Genomic DNA, 18,290 nt, shown 5'->3' on the forward strand with positions numbered 1-18,290 from the left:
GGCAGTTAAGAAGTGTTTGCATGAAGCAATGGCTGACTGTATACCTAGAGTCCGAATAATAAATCAAGTAGGAGTTAAATGGATTAATAACACCATTAAGCTTGAGCTGTAAAAAAAAGAAACGACTATGGACGGAATTTAAGGAGAAAAGTGACCAGCAGGCACATGAACGGTATAAAGCACAGGCCAGAAGGGTAACGAGTGTGGTAAGAAAAGCAAAAAAGGATTATGAAAGAACATTGGCCATGCACGCTAAAGAGAATCCCAAACAGTTTTTTCGATATGTTGCAAGTAAAAGAAAAAATGTATATGGCAGAATGATTTTAAAGAATGCCGATGATAGGGAGGTTACTGAATCAGTTGATATAGTTGAATTTCGAGCGAGTACTTTGCAAGAATATATCATCCAGGTGGTGACATTGCAGAAATGAATTAACCAATAGATTATACGGGAATTGTGGCGAATGAAGTGGCAGTGAGTAGTCTATTGCAAAACCTCAATGTCAATACATATGTGGGATTGGATGGTATACCAACTCATGTCATACGTGAAGCGGCTAAAGAATTGTCAGGACCCTTGACCATTTTGTTTAATTGGAGTCTCGGATCTGGGTTAGTCCCAAGGGGGTGGAAAGAGGAGAAAATAGTTCCACTGCATAAAGGAGGTTCCAAGACTGTTGTTGTAAATTACCGACCGATTAGCATATCAGGAATCGTTGTCAAGGACTTGGAGAAATTAGTCAAGAGAAGAAATCAGGATTGGATAGATGAAAATGGGATACTGTATGGGGGACAACATGGTTTTGTGAAGGGTAGATCATGCCTCTGTAACTTGCTCACGTTTGAACTGGATAAGGGTAATGGGTTTACAGTGATTCTACTGGACCTGGTCAAGGCCTTTGACAGGATACCACATGGGACTCTATCAGTAAACTGGAGCAGATGGGGATGGATATAGGGTTGGTGAGCTGGATAGGAGGGTGATTGATGGAGATATACCAGAGAGTGGTTTATTCAGGAGTTTAGTCCAAAAGATGGCGTGTGACTATTGGTGTTGGTGTGCCGCAGGGGTCTGTTCTTGGACCACTACTTTTCAATTTGTTCATTAACGATATAGGAAAGGATCTGAGAGGAAATATTCACTTGTTTGCTGATGATGCAAAGTTGGGTAGAGCAATTGTGAGTGCACAGGATGTCAAAATTTTGCAAGATGATTTCGATAGTTTGGAGGCCTGGGCTAAGGAAAATGGATGTCGAGTTAATGTGACAAAGTGTAAGGTTATGCATTTTGGGGTGAAAAGATTAGCAGCAGTATATCACATTGGTGGAACCGTACTCCAGGAGATTGATGAGGCAAGGGATTTGGGAGTGTTGGTGGATAGGGAGTTGAAGTTTAGGGGGGCACATTGCAAAAGTGGCTAAATCAGCTCATCAAATCACTTGGCTTCTGAAAAATACTTAAACAAGCAGAGACAAACAAGTTATTGTTCCTCTGTATCGAGCCTTGATAAGACCCCACTAGACTACTGTGCCCAGATATGGGTGCCAGGGTTTCTTCTTGATGTGGAGGAGGTGGAGAGGATCCAGAGGCGCGTGACCAAGATGATAGCAGGTCTGTGTAATGAACCTTATGAGAACAGGTTGAAGATTTGTGGGTTGCAATAATTGGTTGATAGGCGGAAAAGGGGTGATATGATTGAGACATTCAAATTACTGAAGGGTTAGAAATATATACACGTTTGCACAAGAATAATGTTTAATTTGCCAAATATTTTGGTCTGAATATTACAGACCATCTTCAGTGGCTACATAGGAATAGTTTAAGGGGAAAAAAAAAGTGGAATACGAACAATTGATCATTCACACATAGAACAAGCTGCGTGATGTCATATCGCTAAGTATTAGGAGAGTAAACATTTTTAAAGTCATAATTAAAGATATTAATTCAGAAATTCATATAATAATCTTAAATAACATTAGACTAATATAGGAAATTTACAAAAAAAAAAATAATAATGTGTTATCCTGATTAAACTTTACGAAGGAAAATAGCACTATTTTGGCTACATAGGAATAGTTTTAAAAAAAAAAAACTATTCCTATGTAGCCACTGAAGATGGTCTGTAATATTCAGACCGAAATATTTCGCAAATTAAACATTATTCTTGTGCAAACGTATATATATTTCTTATCATTATGTTACAAGTATCGTTAAAAAATCATACTGAAGGGTTTCTATAAGATTAATCCAGAAGATATTTTTGAGAATAGGACTGGTGGTGGGAGGACTAGGGCCATACATGGAAACTGGGCAAGAATGTGGCTAGCAGGGGTGTTAGAGCTAGGTTTTTTACTTGGAGAGTGGTGAATGAGTGGAATAAGCCACCAGAGTCTGTTGTGGGTGCTATGACCATGAATGAGTCCAAGGCGAGGTATGATAGATACTGTGTGAATGTCGAATAGTTGTTCTTGACATGGTGTTAGGGCCTCCCTCAATGAGTCTGTCGACTCCTTGGGGTTGCCCGAAATAATAATAATATGCCCGTTATACATATAGTTTGTATATTCTGAAATTCGTAAATGATTTACTGATGGAAAGGTTTATATGCTGTTGAAGTTGTAACAGTATTTATGGCTAGACTAGGTATTTACAGTTATTTGGTTGTAATGTTTGTGTTCTATGATAGGTGCTTTTGTGCTAGGGTTTGAAATCTAGTGAAACATCAACTTGTGTTAGTAATAAATTATCTCCTCTTCCTCTCTTTTTTTTTTTTTTTTTTTTTTTTTTTTTTTTTTTTTTTTTTTTTTTTCAGTTTAAGCATTGAGTTAATACCATATAGGTATTAACTCGACGATGGCAGATCATGTAAATGTAGATATTGTTTAATTAAAGGTTTAAACAGGCAATATGGGCTGAATTATGTAGATTACTTTAAGCTTTCTTTTAACAGCCAAATAATGTGTAACTAGTCTTTACTTTTTTCATTGTAATCTGAAAAATCTTTTGTTTAAAAAAAATAGTATTGTTTTTTTAACATTATGTAGTGTAGCATACAGATGTATGCAAAAATCATTGCAATCATAACTGACTGTAACAAAACCAAGTTCTGACCAAAGTCTCCCATACCATCAATGCTATGATAAAGGAAATACACCATAGCAAATCTTTTACTATATCAGACTATTTATCTGGTCCCTCTGAGTCAAGTGTAGTAAAAGTTGGTCATATCTTAACCTAGAATAAGTTGTATCAGTTTTTATTTTATTATGATATGCATGAGTGTTGGGTTTATGTCTCAACCCCCCCCCCCCCCCAATCTGTATTATGCTTTTATTAAAGAACATTAATTGTAACTTTTATGCTGCAATTTTTTTTATTAATGAAATACATTTTTAAAATTTTAGATATATGTAATTGATAGTGCAGACAGGAAGAGATTTGAGGAAACAGGAGTGGTAAGTTCTGATTTTGACCAGAAAATTTATTCATTAAAGTATCTTTTATTATAATTTTCAAATATTCCTGATTTTATTTATTTTAAATCAGCTCTGTATATGGGAGCCTGAAAATCTTATAGCGCATCAGTACAGCTAAGTGCACAAGATGGTTAAGAAGAAAGAAGGAATTTGTTGATGTGCTTCTTGAACAGCTGGAGACTGCATTCAGGAAGGCTGTTTCAAAGAACAGAGATAGGGAATGAAAGAGGAGGAGAAATTAGTTTGAAATTGAACAATGTTGATCACCAGCTACTCATGTTTTATATGCTTAGCAGTGTTTCCCAAACTTTTAGTACTTGCATATTCCCTTTAAACTTTTAGTAAATCCCCTTTCTGGCAAAGGTAATTTGGGACAAGTTATAATATTTCATTCAAACAGGGATAATTGTAAAGTATATATATTTTAATATTTGCATGATCATAAATTACAAACATGTGAAACAATTTGTTTTTTAAATTATTAAATGCATTTTTGTTATATGCATCTAAATATACATATATCATCATCATCAAATTCCTGACATATACCCTCAACGGGTGTATGTAAAAGCAAAAATTATGAAATTTAAAAATTTAAACTTTTAATGCAACCATTTCAAACCATGTGATTGGAATGCAGTCGTGCTGTCTCAGAGAGGTCAGTCAATACATGCCAAGAAAAACACACTTTGTTTAAATACTTTCTGTAGATTTTTTATATGCTGTAATTAATTTTTTTATTAAAAAATTAATTACCTGTACTTATCTGTGACAAAAAAAAAAAAATCTGGAGGAATAATGGTGGCCAATTCAGTGAGGAAATGTCCAATGATTATGCTTATATATGAAGCATCAGGAAGAAACTATCAGAATATAGGTTTTTGTTGCTCACCCTGTTTGTGTTAGTGTGAAACAGAAAAAGATATAGTGTTGGGGAAGTAGTTGGAATCACCTTATATCACATTACTAATTCCTTGAATGAATTACCTTTCTTGAAGAATTCAGATGTATTGAAAATAATACAAACTATTTTCCAAAGCAATTTTAGAAGTAGCTAACACCATAATAGGAAAAGCTTGCAGAATAATCAAACACTGCATTACAGAACACAGTTGACAACTGTATGATCAAGAAGAACCTTAAAATCCAGTACACAAGGATAACGATAGGAGGGGGAAATATGAAGAACTAAACAAAATAATAAGAAATAAAATTAAAACAGCTAAAACCAACTGGATTCTGAATGAATGTGGAAAGATTTAAGAAGAACTACGAAGAAACAACTGTAGAAGTGCTTTCCAAATGATAAGTAGATTTAACATAGCCTTTCACTAATACTAATTGGTCACTTCAGGATGACAATGGCATACTTTTGACTGGAAAGGATGAAATCTTGCATCATTGCCATGATTACTCAGCTAACCTTTTCTCAAAAGACAATAGCCTTAATAATTAAAATCTCGAAAACATAATACAAATGACATTGGATGAAGGAGACTTCCCTATTTTAAGAGAAGTAGAAGCAGCAGTTAATTCTTTGAAGATGGGAACATTTCCAGGTAGATGGAATAACTTCAGAACTACTGAAAGCAGGGAGAGTACTGATGTCCTGCTCAAAATTTTTCAAGAAGTGTGGAACAATGAATCATGACCTAAAGAATGGTACACCTCTCTTCTGATTCTTATTCTTAAAAATGGGAATAGAAACGTAGTAGTTATAGAACTAACAGCCATCCAAGCAAAATTTTTCTAAAAATCTTACTCTCTAGGATTGAGAAGGGGAAAATAGAAAGTATACTTTAGAGAGAAGCAGGATTCCATAAAAACACAAAATGCCTCATGCCATACTGAATCGAAGGCCTTCTATATATCTATAAAATTGTGACAGTATTTTGTTATGTTCAGTATATTTTTTTTTGATGATATGTATTATAATAAGTTCACAATTTTATAGATGTACAGAAGGCCTTTGATTCATTATGGCATGAGGCATTTTGGAGAATACTGAACCAGTATGGAATAGATAATAAAGTAGTATGCCTAATTAAAACTCTGTACTGTTCCTCTGAAATGCTAATAGAAATCAATGCCAACCATAGCAAGCCTTTCTGAAAGGAAAGATGTGCATCAAGGCTGCATACTTTTGCCAATGCTTTTTAACCTATATTTGGAATATATAATAAGCTTAGCCTTGGAAAACAGTGGTATTGGGATTACAGTTGGTGCAAAAAAATCAATCTCAGATTTGTTGATGACATTGACTTAATAGCAGAGAATGAACATCAGTTACAAACAGAGTTTCTAAAGCACATAGTGATTATGGATTAAAGATGTCTTCAGGCAATAAGCCTATGAAAATTTCAGTTAATGATGAAAAACTGGGAGAAGTAGAAAGATTTGCCTACTTGGGAAGCGTACAATATAGAGATGGGCAGTCCAAACATGATATTCTCATTGACATCTCTTGGACATTACTGAAAGAAGATGAGAAAAGACTATTGGCCTTTGAGGTGAAGTTCTACAGGAAACTGGAAGATACCATACACTGCACACAACAAATGATGGAGGTTAGAAGGAAAATTCACTCCATTGCCAAAACTTGAGAAAATATCATCATTAAAATATGTCAGAAAGCTCCAGTGGCTAGGACTTGACTTTCTGGTAAAAAAAAAAAACACCTCGAGCAACCTGGGTAGATAATGTTATAAAATGGACTAATTGTTCCAGGAAGGATTAGTTATCACTAAAGCCGATAAAGGGAACGCCACTGTTGTTTTAAATCGGACAACCTACATTGATTTCAACACGTGTGTTTTGTGTCCCTAATTTAACAAATATGAATGCTGATCACCGTGTAACCTTAAAAGAAAGAATGATATTAAAGCGCACATTGCTAAAGCAACTATTGCCCTTCAGAGGTTACAGCCACTTTGGAAGGACAGTAAAACACATCTAGCTACAAGACTTTCTTATTGACATCTCTTGGACATTACTGAAAGAAGATGAGAAAAGACTATTGGCCTTTGAGGTGAAGTTCTACAGGAAACTGGAAGATACCATACATTGCACACAACAAATGATGGAAGTTAGAAGGAAAATTCACTCCATTGCCAAAACTTGAGAAAATATCATCATTAAAATATGTCAGAAAGCTCCAGTGGCTAGGACTTAACTTTCTGGTAAGAAAAACACCTCGGGCAACCTGGGTAGATAATGTTATAAAATGGACTAATTGTTCCAGGAAGGATTAGAAGAATAAGTCCCCAAGAAGAGAAATCTGATCTTGACTGGAAATCTCACCTCACTTTCCTTTATTTCTGAGATAAGGAAAAGTGAAGTGATAGTTTCTTTTAAGAAATAACTCAAGACTCGTTTGGAGCAATGAAGTTCACAACCACTTGTGTAGTTATGATCACTTACACTGAAGATCAATTTAAGACATTGGTTATCTTGAAGTTTTGAGAATCCTGAGAAAGATTAGAGGTGTGAACAGATGGCATCAATGGCAATATCATATTAAAAACAAGGATATTAGGAAAGAACTTGACATTGTTAGCATCCAGGAATGCGTTAGCAGAGCTAATCTCAGGTGGTATGGTCACCTAAACAGAACGGGTGAGGAAAGATTAGCAAAATAAGTGTTCTCTGCCAGGTTGGCAGGAAAACGACCCAGAGGAAGACCAAGATATAGGTGGATTGATATGGTACAAAGTGCCTTAGATGACAGAAATATAAGATCTGATAATATTGGAGTCTTGACAAGTAACAGACTGATCTGGAGGAAAATTGTAGATAGGAAGTTAGTAATGATGTAAGTTTTTCATGTAGTACTATCATATCCTGTACACCCCTTGAGGGTACATGGCAGGAATTTGATAATGAAGATTTGGTGGGGGAATTTGGAGTGCAATCTTTCAATCTTTTCAATCAGAGAGAAAACAGTGATCCAGTTTCAAAAGATAGAAAGCAGATTCAATTAAGACATGAAACTTCATAAGTGCTGATACTCCTCGCCTTTCAATGGCTAGTGCCCAAAGATAAGTAAAGTTTGGCTAGGAGATCTGCTATTGAAGAATTTTTATTGGTAATTATATTAATTGTTGGACCTTTTGAGAGCCCTTAAGTAAAAGCAAGGATGATAGTTTGATGTCTAACATTTATTTGCCCTTTTAGGGAGTATGTGGGATGGGGGGGGGGGAATGGGATGTAATTAGGTTTCCAATGCTGTTCAGATAGATCACATACTGGTATGACAGCTTGTACAGATATTGGAAAAGAGAGAGAGAGAGATCCATCCTATAGTTAAAATAATGATTAGAATATCTACTATTACTTTTTTAATGCAGATTTTGAGCATAATTAGGGATTATAATCTAGAGCAGAAGAATTATCTATTTAAAGATTCTTCTGAAAATATCAGAACAAACATGCAGTGAGTTGTTTTTTATATAAGTGAGAGATGATTTGATTTAATTTTTTATACAAGTTTTGGAATATAAGTGTGATGTTAGGAAATTCCTTACAAATTACCTTAGATTGCATCAGCCTAGGTGGTGATTATTCTCAGAGTTTTTTCCTACCAATGAACAACTGTTAAGTGACTCTACCGCCTTTGATTAGCTTAGCTCACATTATCAAATGCTAACAGTATCGAGTTCCTTTCTAATATTTTCATTTTTAATATGATTCTGCCATTGATGCCATCTATTCACTCTCTTTTTATTATTTATTTTATTTTATTATTATTTTTTCTCAGAACTCTCATATCTGTGGTCTTTAGTCTTTGACCAACTCTTACTTCTAGCTGACCTCTCAAATAAGTAAGTTGAAATTGGTTTGATCACTGTCATGTACACTGCTGGGTTAGTGTTTTGGCTAATTTTTTCTATTCCATATAAATTCTGTATTCATCTGGCTCCTTGCCACTTGTTCTTTATATGTGCTTCAAAATTTAATTTTCCATTTTCACAAGAAATTGCACCTAAACAACTGAAGCATTTTAATTGTTCTATAAGTTCTCCATTGATGTTTCCAGGTTCCTGCTGTTTTGACATAGTCTCCCTATTCACTGATGTACTCTTAAAAGAAACCTCAGAATAAATTCTGGCAAAACAGCCTTATTCACTTTTACCATGAACTGAGGATATTTTATGTGGTAAAGGAAAAACAAGCAAAAATTTACAAGATTGAAGACACAGCTATGCCCCACTCCCCACACACACACATGCACCAATCTTTCATGAAACATTTTGAAAATACGGCCCTAAGCCCCTCTCAGACCCCCAATATGTCTATGCTCATGGACAGCGTAATCTTCATTTGGCTACATGACAGGAATGCATTTCAAATGTTATTTGCATGCCTCAATGTACACCAGAAGATCCATTTCATCATTGAAAAGGGAAAACAATAGTTGTCTTCCCTTTGTTGACATTTTGGTCACCTGACTATCCAACAGATCCTCTTCTGCGTACAGAAAACCTTACCACACTGGAAGATGCATGCATCACCTGTCACATCACCACCCCTTCCAGAACTGTGACAGGTGATGTATGCATCTTCCAGTGTGGTAGGGGTTGCTTGGACCACACTTGTCTACTCACAGAAATCAATCACATCCATGACACTTTTTTAGCCAAAGGCTTTCCTCTTCATGAAATCAACAGAACATTCTGCTTCCCCCCCCCCCCCAAATCAGACTATAAAAAAATCTCACTAATTTTAAAAAGTACAACATACAAACTGCTTTCAAGTTATACCTAAAATTTGCTGCCCTTATCTACGCACCAACAGAACCTCTCCATCTATACTATCCTGGTCTTCAGCATCCCATGACCCTACAAAATTTACTATTTTGTATAAACAGAAGGAACTGTCAATATTTGTCTGGAGAAACATGAACTATGTCCATTACCTGCATTACAGTCGTCCTGGAATAGCAGATTATGCCATGAATATGAATCATCATCAGATCCAATGGAGAAAAAGCTCCCTTTTATACAGAAACGGATATAAATTGGAAAAATTATTTCTAGAATCTGCTACAGCAAAAATTATTTCTAGAATCTGCTACAGCATTACAACATTCACCAAATCTAAACAAACTTGGGTACCTCATTTTACCAAAAATATGGAAGACTTGTTATTTTGAGACATCAGTGAGTTTGCACACTCATGAATTGCCAGTTAGGACTATGGGATCCTGCCTTTTCATACTCTGTTTGCTTTCCTGCTATCGTGTCTGCATGCACATGCTTTGTTGTATTTTTTTTGTACCCATGGAGAAATCTTGGTGACCAAAGCAAAATATTGGCATAGTAATTTATTAGCTAAATAAATGTGTTTATTAATTCATGTGTAGAAGCTTAAGTGCTGTGAGGACATCATGTTGAAGGCTTAATGGAATGTATACAGCACCCAGAAAGGATTAAAACAGAATTTAATACTTCCTATATTTCGTCTCAATCACTGAGACATCTTCATGGATTACAAAAAAAACTAATGTAACATCTACACAAATACCACACAATACTAAGCCCAACCATGTGGTTGACTCTAAAGTCCTATCTATCTAGGTGAAGCACTCTCTAATGGCGGTAGGTGGCCTGGAATGTAAGGTGGGATCTCTGATGATAAGTGTTTCCCGAATCTTAGGAAACTTAATGCAACCGTATTTATTAAGATTTGGTTGATTTCTGAGAGCTGCTGCTGATTCTAAAAATAGCCTCTCTTTTCTGAATTTGCTGTGGTGGAGCATGGTGGTTTTTTTCCCATGAGATCCTGTGGGTTGTATCCAAGACATGGTCAGCCAGGCCTGACTGACCATAGTCGTGGTTGCAAATTATGACTTGTGTTTCTCCAGGCGGATGGTTGCTAATCTGCCTGTCTGTCCAAAGTACACCAGCCTACAGGAACAGGGTACTTTATAAACTTCAGGCACTGAGAGAGGAGGGAGCTGATCTTTTGTAGAACGGATAAGGGTAGCAAGTTTGCGGTGGGGCTTAAATGCTGTGTGTAGGTCGTACTTTTTTAAAATCTTGGCTATTTTTTCCGATGTGCCATGGATGTGGGGTATGGTGATGGCATTTCTAAACTCTTTCTGAAGAGAAGACTGGGGAATAGAGGAGGAACTTATTATTTTTTCCTCTCTAATGGCTGTAGCCATTGGAGAGGAAAGTGTTGTGTATGTGGTCAAGCTCAGTTGTAAGGGCAGTTCCACTGGAACAAAGATTGTGGACTCTCTTGGTTAAAGTTTTAATAATGCCATATTGTTGAGCGGGGTGGTGGTGGAAGAGTTTGTGAATGTATCTGCCTGTGTCTGTGTGTGGGTTTTCTGTATACAATGAAGGCAAGTGTACCATTAGGCAGGCGTGTAACTAAGGTGTCTAGGAAGGGTAAACAATTGTTTTTTTTTCCTTTTCCATAGTAAACTGGATTCTTGGATGTAGGCTGTTGAGATGACTGAGGAAGGAGTCTAACGTGTCTGGGCCATGAGGCCAAATAGAGAACACATCATCTACATTCATGACTTATTTTTTACGGTATTAACAACACCACAAACACTTTTATCCACAAGGATGTTTTATTAACGCTAATATTTCGCCGATTTTCAACTCAGCATCATCAGAGCACAACACACATGTAAACGCAACAGTGAGTGAGTGAAACAATATAATTGCAAAAGACAAAAGATCTTTTGTCTTTTGCAATTATATTGTTTCACTCGCTCACTGTTGCGTTTACATGTGTGTTGTGCTCTGATGATGCTGAGTTGAAAATCGGCGAAATATTAGCGTTAATAAAACATCCTTGTGGATAAAAGTGTTTGTGGTGTTGTTAATACCGTAAAAAAAAAAAAGTCATGAATAACCATCAACGCCTAAGCTTATCAGTTAGACATCATCTACATATCTTAGCCAGATAGAAGGTTTGAGAGGGGCTGAGTCTATGGTTCATTTTTCAAAATCTTCAATATAAAAATTGGCAAAAGGAGGGGGGGGGGGGGGACCCGTGCCGATTCCTCGCCATGGGATATCAAAGCTTGCCAATATGTCTGCGTTATTTAAGGTTAGATTTTCTATGAGGGTTTTAAAATGGGTGGAGTTTTTTTATATAGGATGTGGAAAGTCCAGTGGGGGGAGGGGGGGGGGGGGTCAGAGAGTTGGCCAGCTGTTTTGACAGTTTGTAGCAAGGTGCATTAGTGGCATCTACTATAGGTCTTGGTGGAGAATTGGGTTTGTGGATGTTTGGTAAGCCATATATTTAGGGGTATGGGAACAGACAGAAAGGTTTGAGTTTTTTAGTAATGTCTGGAGGCCTGGAAGATACTTTTTTTAAGTAAGTTTTTTCATTTTTTAACTTGTGTTTTTGTGGGGGTCGTGGTCTAGTGGGATGTAGGTAGAGCAATCTCGGAGGATAATCTCCATATTTCGATTGTATTCCATGGCATTAAGAATGACTGTGGCATTACCCTTACCTACTCTGGTGATGACAATACTTTTTCTTTCCGTATTTCATGAGAGCATGCATTGGCTGGATGATAAATTACTTTTTGGAGGCGAGGATGTTGGCGACGTCAAGTCTGATGTTATTTGTTATCTCCAGCACAAAATGCCAGAAACTTGTTCTCACAAGTGAAATAAATACAGTCGTACCCCGACTTACGCAAATCCGAAGTTATGCGGCTTCACGTATGTACGTATTCCCGACCCGCTTCACGCCTCACCACTAGTTGTATGTTTCCGCCGCCGGCCACATTCATCAGTGTTGCACATGCTGTGAACAAGCACTGACATGTTTCATGTGTTCCCCATTCATACACGATTTTTGTAGTCTACAAACCTTGCGATTGTTTGATGTTATGTTCTTGATGAAAATTTTATCACATAAAAAATAATAATGTCGACCAAAGGAAGCAAGTCCAATTCTTCTACAGCTAGCAAGAAAAGAAAAACATTGACTTTGGAAATAAAACTCAACATTATTAAGGATTTTGAAGGCAGAATGAAAATTTGTGAGCTAGCAAAGAAGTTTGATCTACAGAAATCCATAGTAAGAACAATCATAAAAGAAAGGTTTACAGATTTTGGAGAACATTGATTCTAACGAGGAACGAATTGTAGCCATGAGGTAAGGAATAAAAAAATCATTAGCTTGCTATGAAGAAATTTTGCGTGACAAGAAAAAGACATTATGCAGTCGGACGAATCTATTACATTTTATGAAACCATTGACATTGAAATAACTTTCTTTTTTTTTATGTACGAAAAACTACAATTATGATTATACTTCTTGAGTGTGGGGGCTGATATATATTAAAAAAAAAAAAAAATGTTATATTTTTATATCATTATATAAACATACTGGAAGTGTTTGATGTTAGAATATCAAAGATATATATCACCCATTCCAGCTACAGTCATACCCCGAATTTACGCGGTAGGTGGAACCAACGAAAAGCGTGTAAGTCGAATTCGCATAACTCAGGTATAATTTTGCATACAAACATACAAAATATTAGTTAATTGGGACCAATGGTTTACAAAAACACCTATATTTTTTAAGAAATATAATCATAATTGTCGTTTTTCGTATATACAGGGTGTTCGGGATAAATTTGACATATTTATAATTAATTATATTTTTCCGTAAGTTACATGTATTAACACACACTTCTCTTCATTTAAAAGTTTGGACCCTTCTTCATTCATATACAAGATGTCAGAAAGGATGGATAGCTGGAACCCACCTGAATCATGGAAGAGAATAACTTGTATCATGATGATTCGTGCCCGCCATCAAAATAAGGATATTACGACTGCTGCCCAATGCTCCCTGAATACAGTAAAAACAATCAGGCATGAACTAGAGACTTGCAATGGTGACTACGAGGATGTAGCAAGAAGAAAGATCCCTAGCAGACGATCTGATTGCGTTCGTACAGCAGAATTCCTCGCAAATCTGCAGGAACAGGTGTTGAAGAACCCTGGCATTGGAATTCGGGCTTTGTTCGTGGAGTTGCTAACTGTAGTCAAGCCCTGGATAACAAGGGTAGCCAATGGTAGGCCGTATGTATGGCAGCAGGATTCGGCCCCTTGCCACACCTCTGGGAAAAGTCAAAAATGGTTGTCTGAAAATTTCTACGACTTCACCAGTCCAAATGTTTGGCCTCCAAACTCCCCAGACCTTAACCCCATGGATTATTTTGTATGGGGCGCAGTTGAAAAAGACACCAATCGCACTTCCAGTAATACAAAAGCCCAGTTAATGGATAAAATTAAAACAGTTTTTGCGGCCCTTCCCAGGGAGACTGTAGCATCAGCTTGTTCGAGGTTCCAAAGCAGAATTGAAGCTGTGATCGATGCTAATGGTGGTTATTTTGAGTAAATCTTGTTGATAGTATTGTAATTAACTCTGCCTGTAATGTTTTTTTGTCAATTCATTAAATTTAATAGATACAAAGAAGATTTTCTTTTTCCTTACGAAACTGTCAAATTTATCCCGAACACCCTGTATATTGAATATAGTTGGAGATAAACTACATCCTGTCTAACATGATAATTAATTAACAGAAGCAATTGAAATTAATCAACATGTTAGACAGGGATGTAGTTTATCTCCAACTATATTCAATATATATATGTATATATATATGATAAATATACAGGATGTGCTAGGTGTGGGGTGCTTATCCACTAAATAGCAATATTACTGATATTATATTTTTGACATTTATTCATGTTAAAGGCTCCCTTAATTGTTTTCTGGCTTTGCATGATTCCGAAAAGTAAACACAATATACTAATAGTTCATGAAGAGGACACTTTTCAACACGTAAACATTGCATCACATTCGCATTAATAGCCCGGATGTGTATTCAAAATACATACACCTTTGAGCTCTTTGAAAAGGTGTACAGATGATGCGTCGTATAAAATTCTTAGTGTTCTAGTAGTTTTAAATTGCTCAGAAGGCAAGGCATGGTGAACTCCCAGACAACAGCACCTAGATCTAGGCTGCAATTGGTTATTGTGTCAACCAATCCAACTGAACGTTTTCATTTGTTTATATAATAGACAAGTTTTTAATATATAATTTTAGATTAATTTATAACTTTTTTGCCCATATTTACAATGGGAAACAGTATTGTAGTGGAAGGATGTAAGCTTTGTCCTCCTCTTCCAAATTTTGCACCTTTTGAGTAATTCAAATATACCAACCAAATACAGCATTCTCCTTATTATTGTTTTCTAATATACAGTATCTTAAAACAAACACATTGTCCCCACTCTGTGCAGATTTGGTTACAGTTAATTGATAAATTAAAGTATTCAGAGTTATCCTACAATTGATTGCATTAGACTACTTAAGACACGTACCAATGTGCTAGGGGTGCTTAATGGTCAAAGCTGTATAACTGAGAGGAGACCTCCACATAGCCGTTAAAGGAATGTGGAGAACCGACCAGGGCTTCTAACCTAATGTCCAATCCTCACCTTCTCGTGGTGCACCCTGTTGGGTATCTACTTTGATACTGAACGAACGAGGATGGGCTGGCAATTTGGGATTTAGCCGACCAAATTGCATTCTTATTGGTTAAACCAAAATAAAAAATGATGGTACAACATGACAAAATTTCATGCCTGCTGGGGCGTCGCCCGGTTAAACAAGGCCCCCGTTGTTTTTGCCAGGGAACCAGGACGAACAGCGAAAAGTCAGCTACTGGAACAAATCTGAAACAAACCCCAACTCAACATCACCAGAGTTAAAGATCGGTACTATCAACGTAAGAAGCCTGAATGGCAAAGAAATGGAGCTAGCTGAGGAATTAGATAAGTACCAGATCGACATAATACGGGTGACTGAAACAAAAAAGACCAAAACTGGTGAGATCTTTCTGAGCAATAAATACAAAATGTTATATTCAGGCAATGACAATCAAGGAAAAGAAGGAGTAGCCATAGTATTCAACACAAAATACGAGGCTAATCTTCTTGAATGGCAGTCAGTCTCAAGTATAGTAATGTGGGCAAATATGAGAATGGGGAACTGGACAATGAGACTTATTTGTGCCTATGGTTCCTCAGAAGGTTCTACTAAGGCAGAAGTGGAGGAATTTTTTGACGCTTTAGAAAAAGCAACTGACGCAATGAAAAATGAAAAGTTGGTCCTTGTTGGTGATCTAAATAGCAGAGTAGGAAATGATTGTGAGACATACAAAAATATTTTGGGAAAATTTGGAGAAAAGAGCAAAGCAAATAATAATGATAATATCTATTGGATTTCTGCTCAGGTATGGACTGGTTATTACTAACACCATGTTCCAACATAAAAATGTGCACAAATTCACATGGAGAGAAGAGGAGGCAAGGAATAAGAAAAGTCTCATTGACTATGTTATTGTTGATAGTGATGTTTTCTCCTGCAGGACACCAGAGTGTACAGAGGATTTGAAATTGGAAGTGATCACTATATAGTCTTGAGCAGAATAAAATTAAATTTCAAAGTGAAAAGAATAACATGCAAGAAAGTTTTAAAGCGAATAAAAGTTGAGCAGCTCTCAGATGTGAACTGTAGACTAAAATACACAAAGATTATTGAAAAGAAAATGAAAGAGTTTGAGAACAGGAATCAAACCTTGGAGATTCAGTGGCAAACTGTGAAGAAAACATTGATTGATTCTGCCAGAGAGGCATGTGGTGAGGTTGTGTGCAAGGATAAAAAAAAAAATCAGAACTCCCTGGTGGACACGGGAAGTTAAAGAGGCAGTGAAGGAAAAGAAGAAAGCATATCAAAAGTTCCTGACAAATAAGTCAGCTTTTACTCTTACAGAATACAGAGACAAATGTAAGAAAGCTAAACAGTGTGTAAAACTAGCTAAACAAAAGTCATGGGAGGACTTTGACAAGAATATAGAAAATAAATATCAAGAAGGTGGCAAAATATTCTGGAGGTTGTTGAAGAAGCTTAGGAATGGAGGAAAGAGTGCTGTAAAAGGAGTTAGAGATGATAAAGGTGACATGAAAACAGGAGAAAAAGATATCCTTGAAGTATGGAGTAATTGCTTTGAAAAACTGCTAAATGAAACAAGCAGTTATGACAGCACAGTGATAAAAAAAAAAAAAACACTGACCAGGCATGCAGTCAGGAATACATATCCATACTTGAAGTAGAAAAAGCCATCAAAGGCTTGAAATGTGGAAAGGCAGCAGGAGTAGATGATATTCGACTAGAAATGCTGAAGTATGGTGGTATAAAAGTCTTACAGTTGCTGCACTGCATAGTTCAGAAAGCCTGGACAGAGGGACGAATTCCTGATGATTGGAGTAGAGCTCTCATAGTACCCATATATAAAAAGGGAAATAAAACTGAATGTGAGAATTACAGAGGTATTTCCCTACTGAGTGTTTCTGGCAAGATCTATGCAAGTATACTTGAGAAACGGTTGAGAAGAATTGTGGAAGAAAAGCTTGGTGAAGAACAAGCTGAATTCAGGTCAAATAGAGGCTGTAATGATCAGATCTTCACTTTGCGACAAATAGTGGAGAAATCATGGGAATATAACAAAGATCTGTATTTAAGTTTTGTCGATTTGGAAAAGGCATATGACAAGGTGCCAAGAGAGAAGCTATTCAATACACTGCAGTTATATGGTGTCAATGGGGCATTATATCAAGCAATACTTAGTCGTTATTTGAGTTGTAAGTCAGCAGTTAGAATTGAAGGAAGTACAGGAAGATGGTTTAATGTTAAATCTGGTGTGAGACATGGATGTACATTATCCCCTCTGTTATTCATTATCTATATGGATCACATTATGAAGGAAAGTGGTATTAAACCTGATATCAAAATTGGAGATGTTAATGTCAGCTCTTTGCTTTATGCAGATGATGTTATACTTCTAAATAAATCCGCTACAAGTCTGCAAGATTCTCTGACTAAATTGAATAGCTGTTGTAATAGACATGGTATGAAGATCAGCAATAAAAAGACAAAGACAATAAAAATAGGTAGAATCATTGAAAATGTCAACTGTGTTGTGAATGGAGAACCTGTGGAACAAGTGAAACATTTCAGCTACTTAGGCAAGATTTTTACTGAAGATGGTAGATTAAATATAGAAATAGACAACAGAATCAGCAAAGCTGGTATGGTGGGAAGTCAATTGAATAAATTCATATGGAATAAGAGAGAAATTAGTCGTAACACTAAATTAGCTGTATACAAGACAGTGTTCAAACTAGTTTTAACTTATGGATCTGAGAGCTGGGCCAGAAGTAAAACACTTGACCAAAGACTAGAGACCGCAGATATGAGAATCCTGAGAAAGATTAGAGGCGTGAACAGATGGCATCAATGGCAATATCATATTAAGAATGAGGATATTAGGAAAGAACTTGACATTGTCAGCATCCAGGAATGCATTAGCAGAGCTAATCTCAGGTGGTATGGTCACCTAAACAGAATGGGTGAGGAAAGATTAGCAAAATAAGTGTTCTCTCTAGGTTGGCAGGAAAACAACCCAGAGGAAGACCAAAATACAGGTGGATTGAAACGGTACAAAGTGCCTTAGACGATAGAAATATAAGATCTGATAATGTTGGAGTCTTGACAAGTAACAGACTGATTTGGAGGAAAATTGTAGATAGGAAGTTAGTAATGATGTAAATTTTTCATGTAGTACTGTCATATCCTGTACACCCCTTGAGGGTACATGGCATGAATTTGATGATGACCAATGTGCTATATATTCTTAAAATTTTCATACATTGATAAAAATGCAATCATATACTGATATATATATATATATATAT

General features: G+C 36.3%; 1 protein-coding gene across 2 annotated transcripts in view; it reads left to right on the plus strand.

Annotated features, from left to right (window-relative positions):
* Positions 1-18,290, plus strand: part of LOC150099399 (ADP-ribosylation factor-like protein 3) — a 114,992-nt gene that overhangs the window by 69,767 nt on the left and 26,935 nt on the right. For both annotated transcript variants that reach the window (XM_090403816.1, XM_090403817.1), the window contains exon 4: positions 3,406-3,456. In XM_090403816.1, the coding sequence (XP_090259942.1) occupies positions 3,406-3,456 (51 nt within the window). The remainder of the gene's footprint in view (positions 1-3,405; positions 3,457-18,290) is intronic.

This window comes from Typopeltis vanoorti, chromosome 14, assembly GCF_054136105.1.
Source record: "Typopeltis vanoorti isolate ZY-2024b chromosome 14, IOZ_Tvanoo_1.0, whole genome shotgun sequence".
Classification (NCBI taxonomy): Eukaryota; Metazoa; Arthropoda; class Arachnida; order Uropygi; family Thelyphonidae; genus Typopeltis; species Typopeltis vanoorti.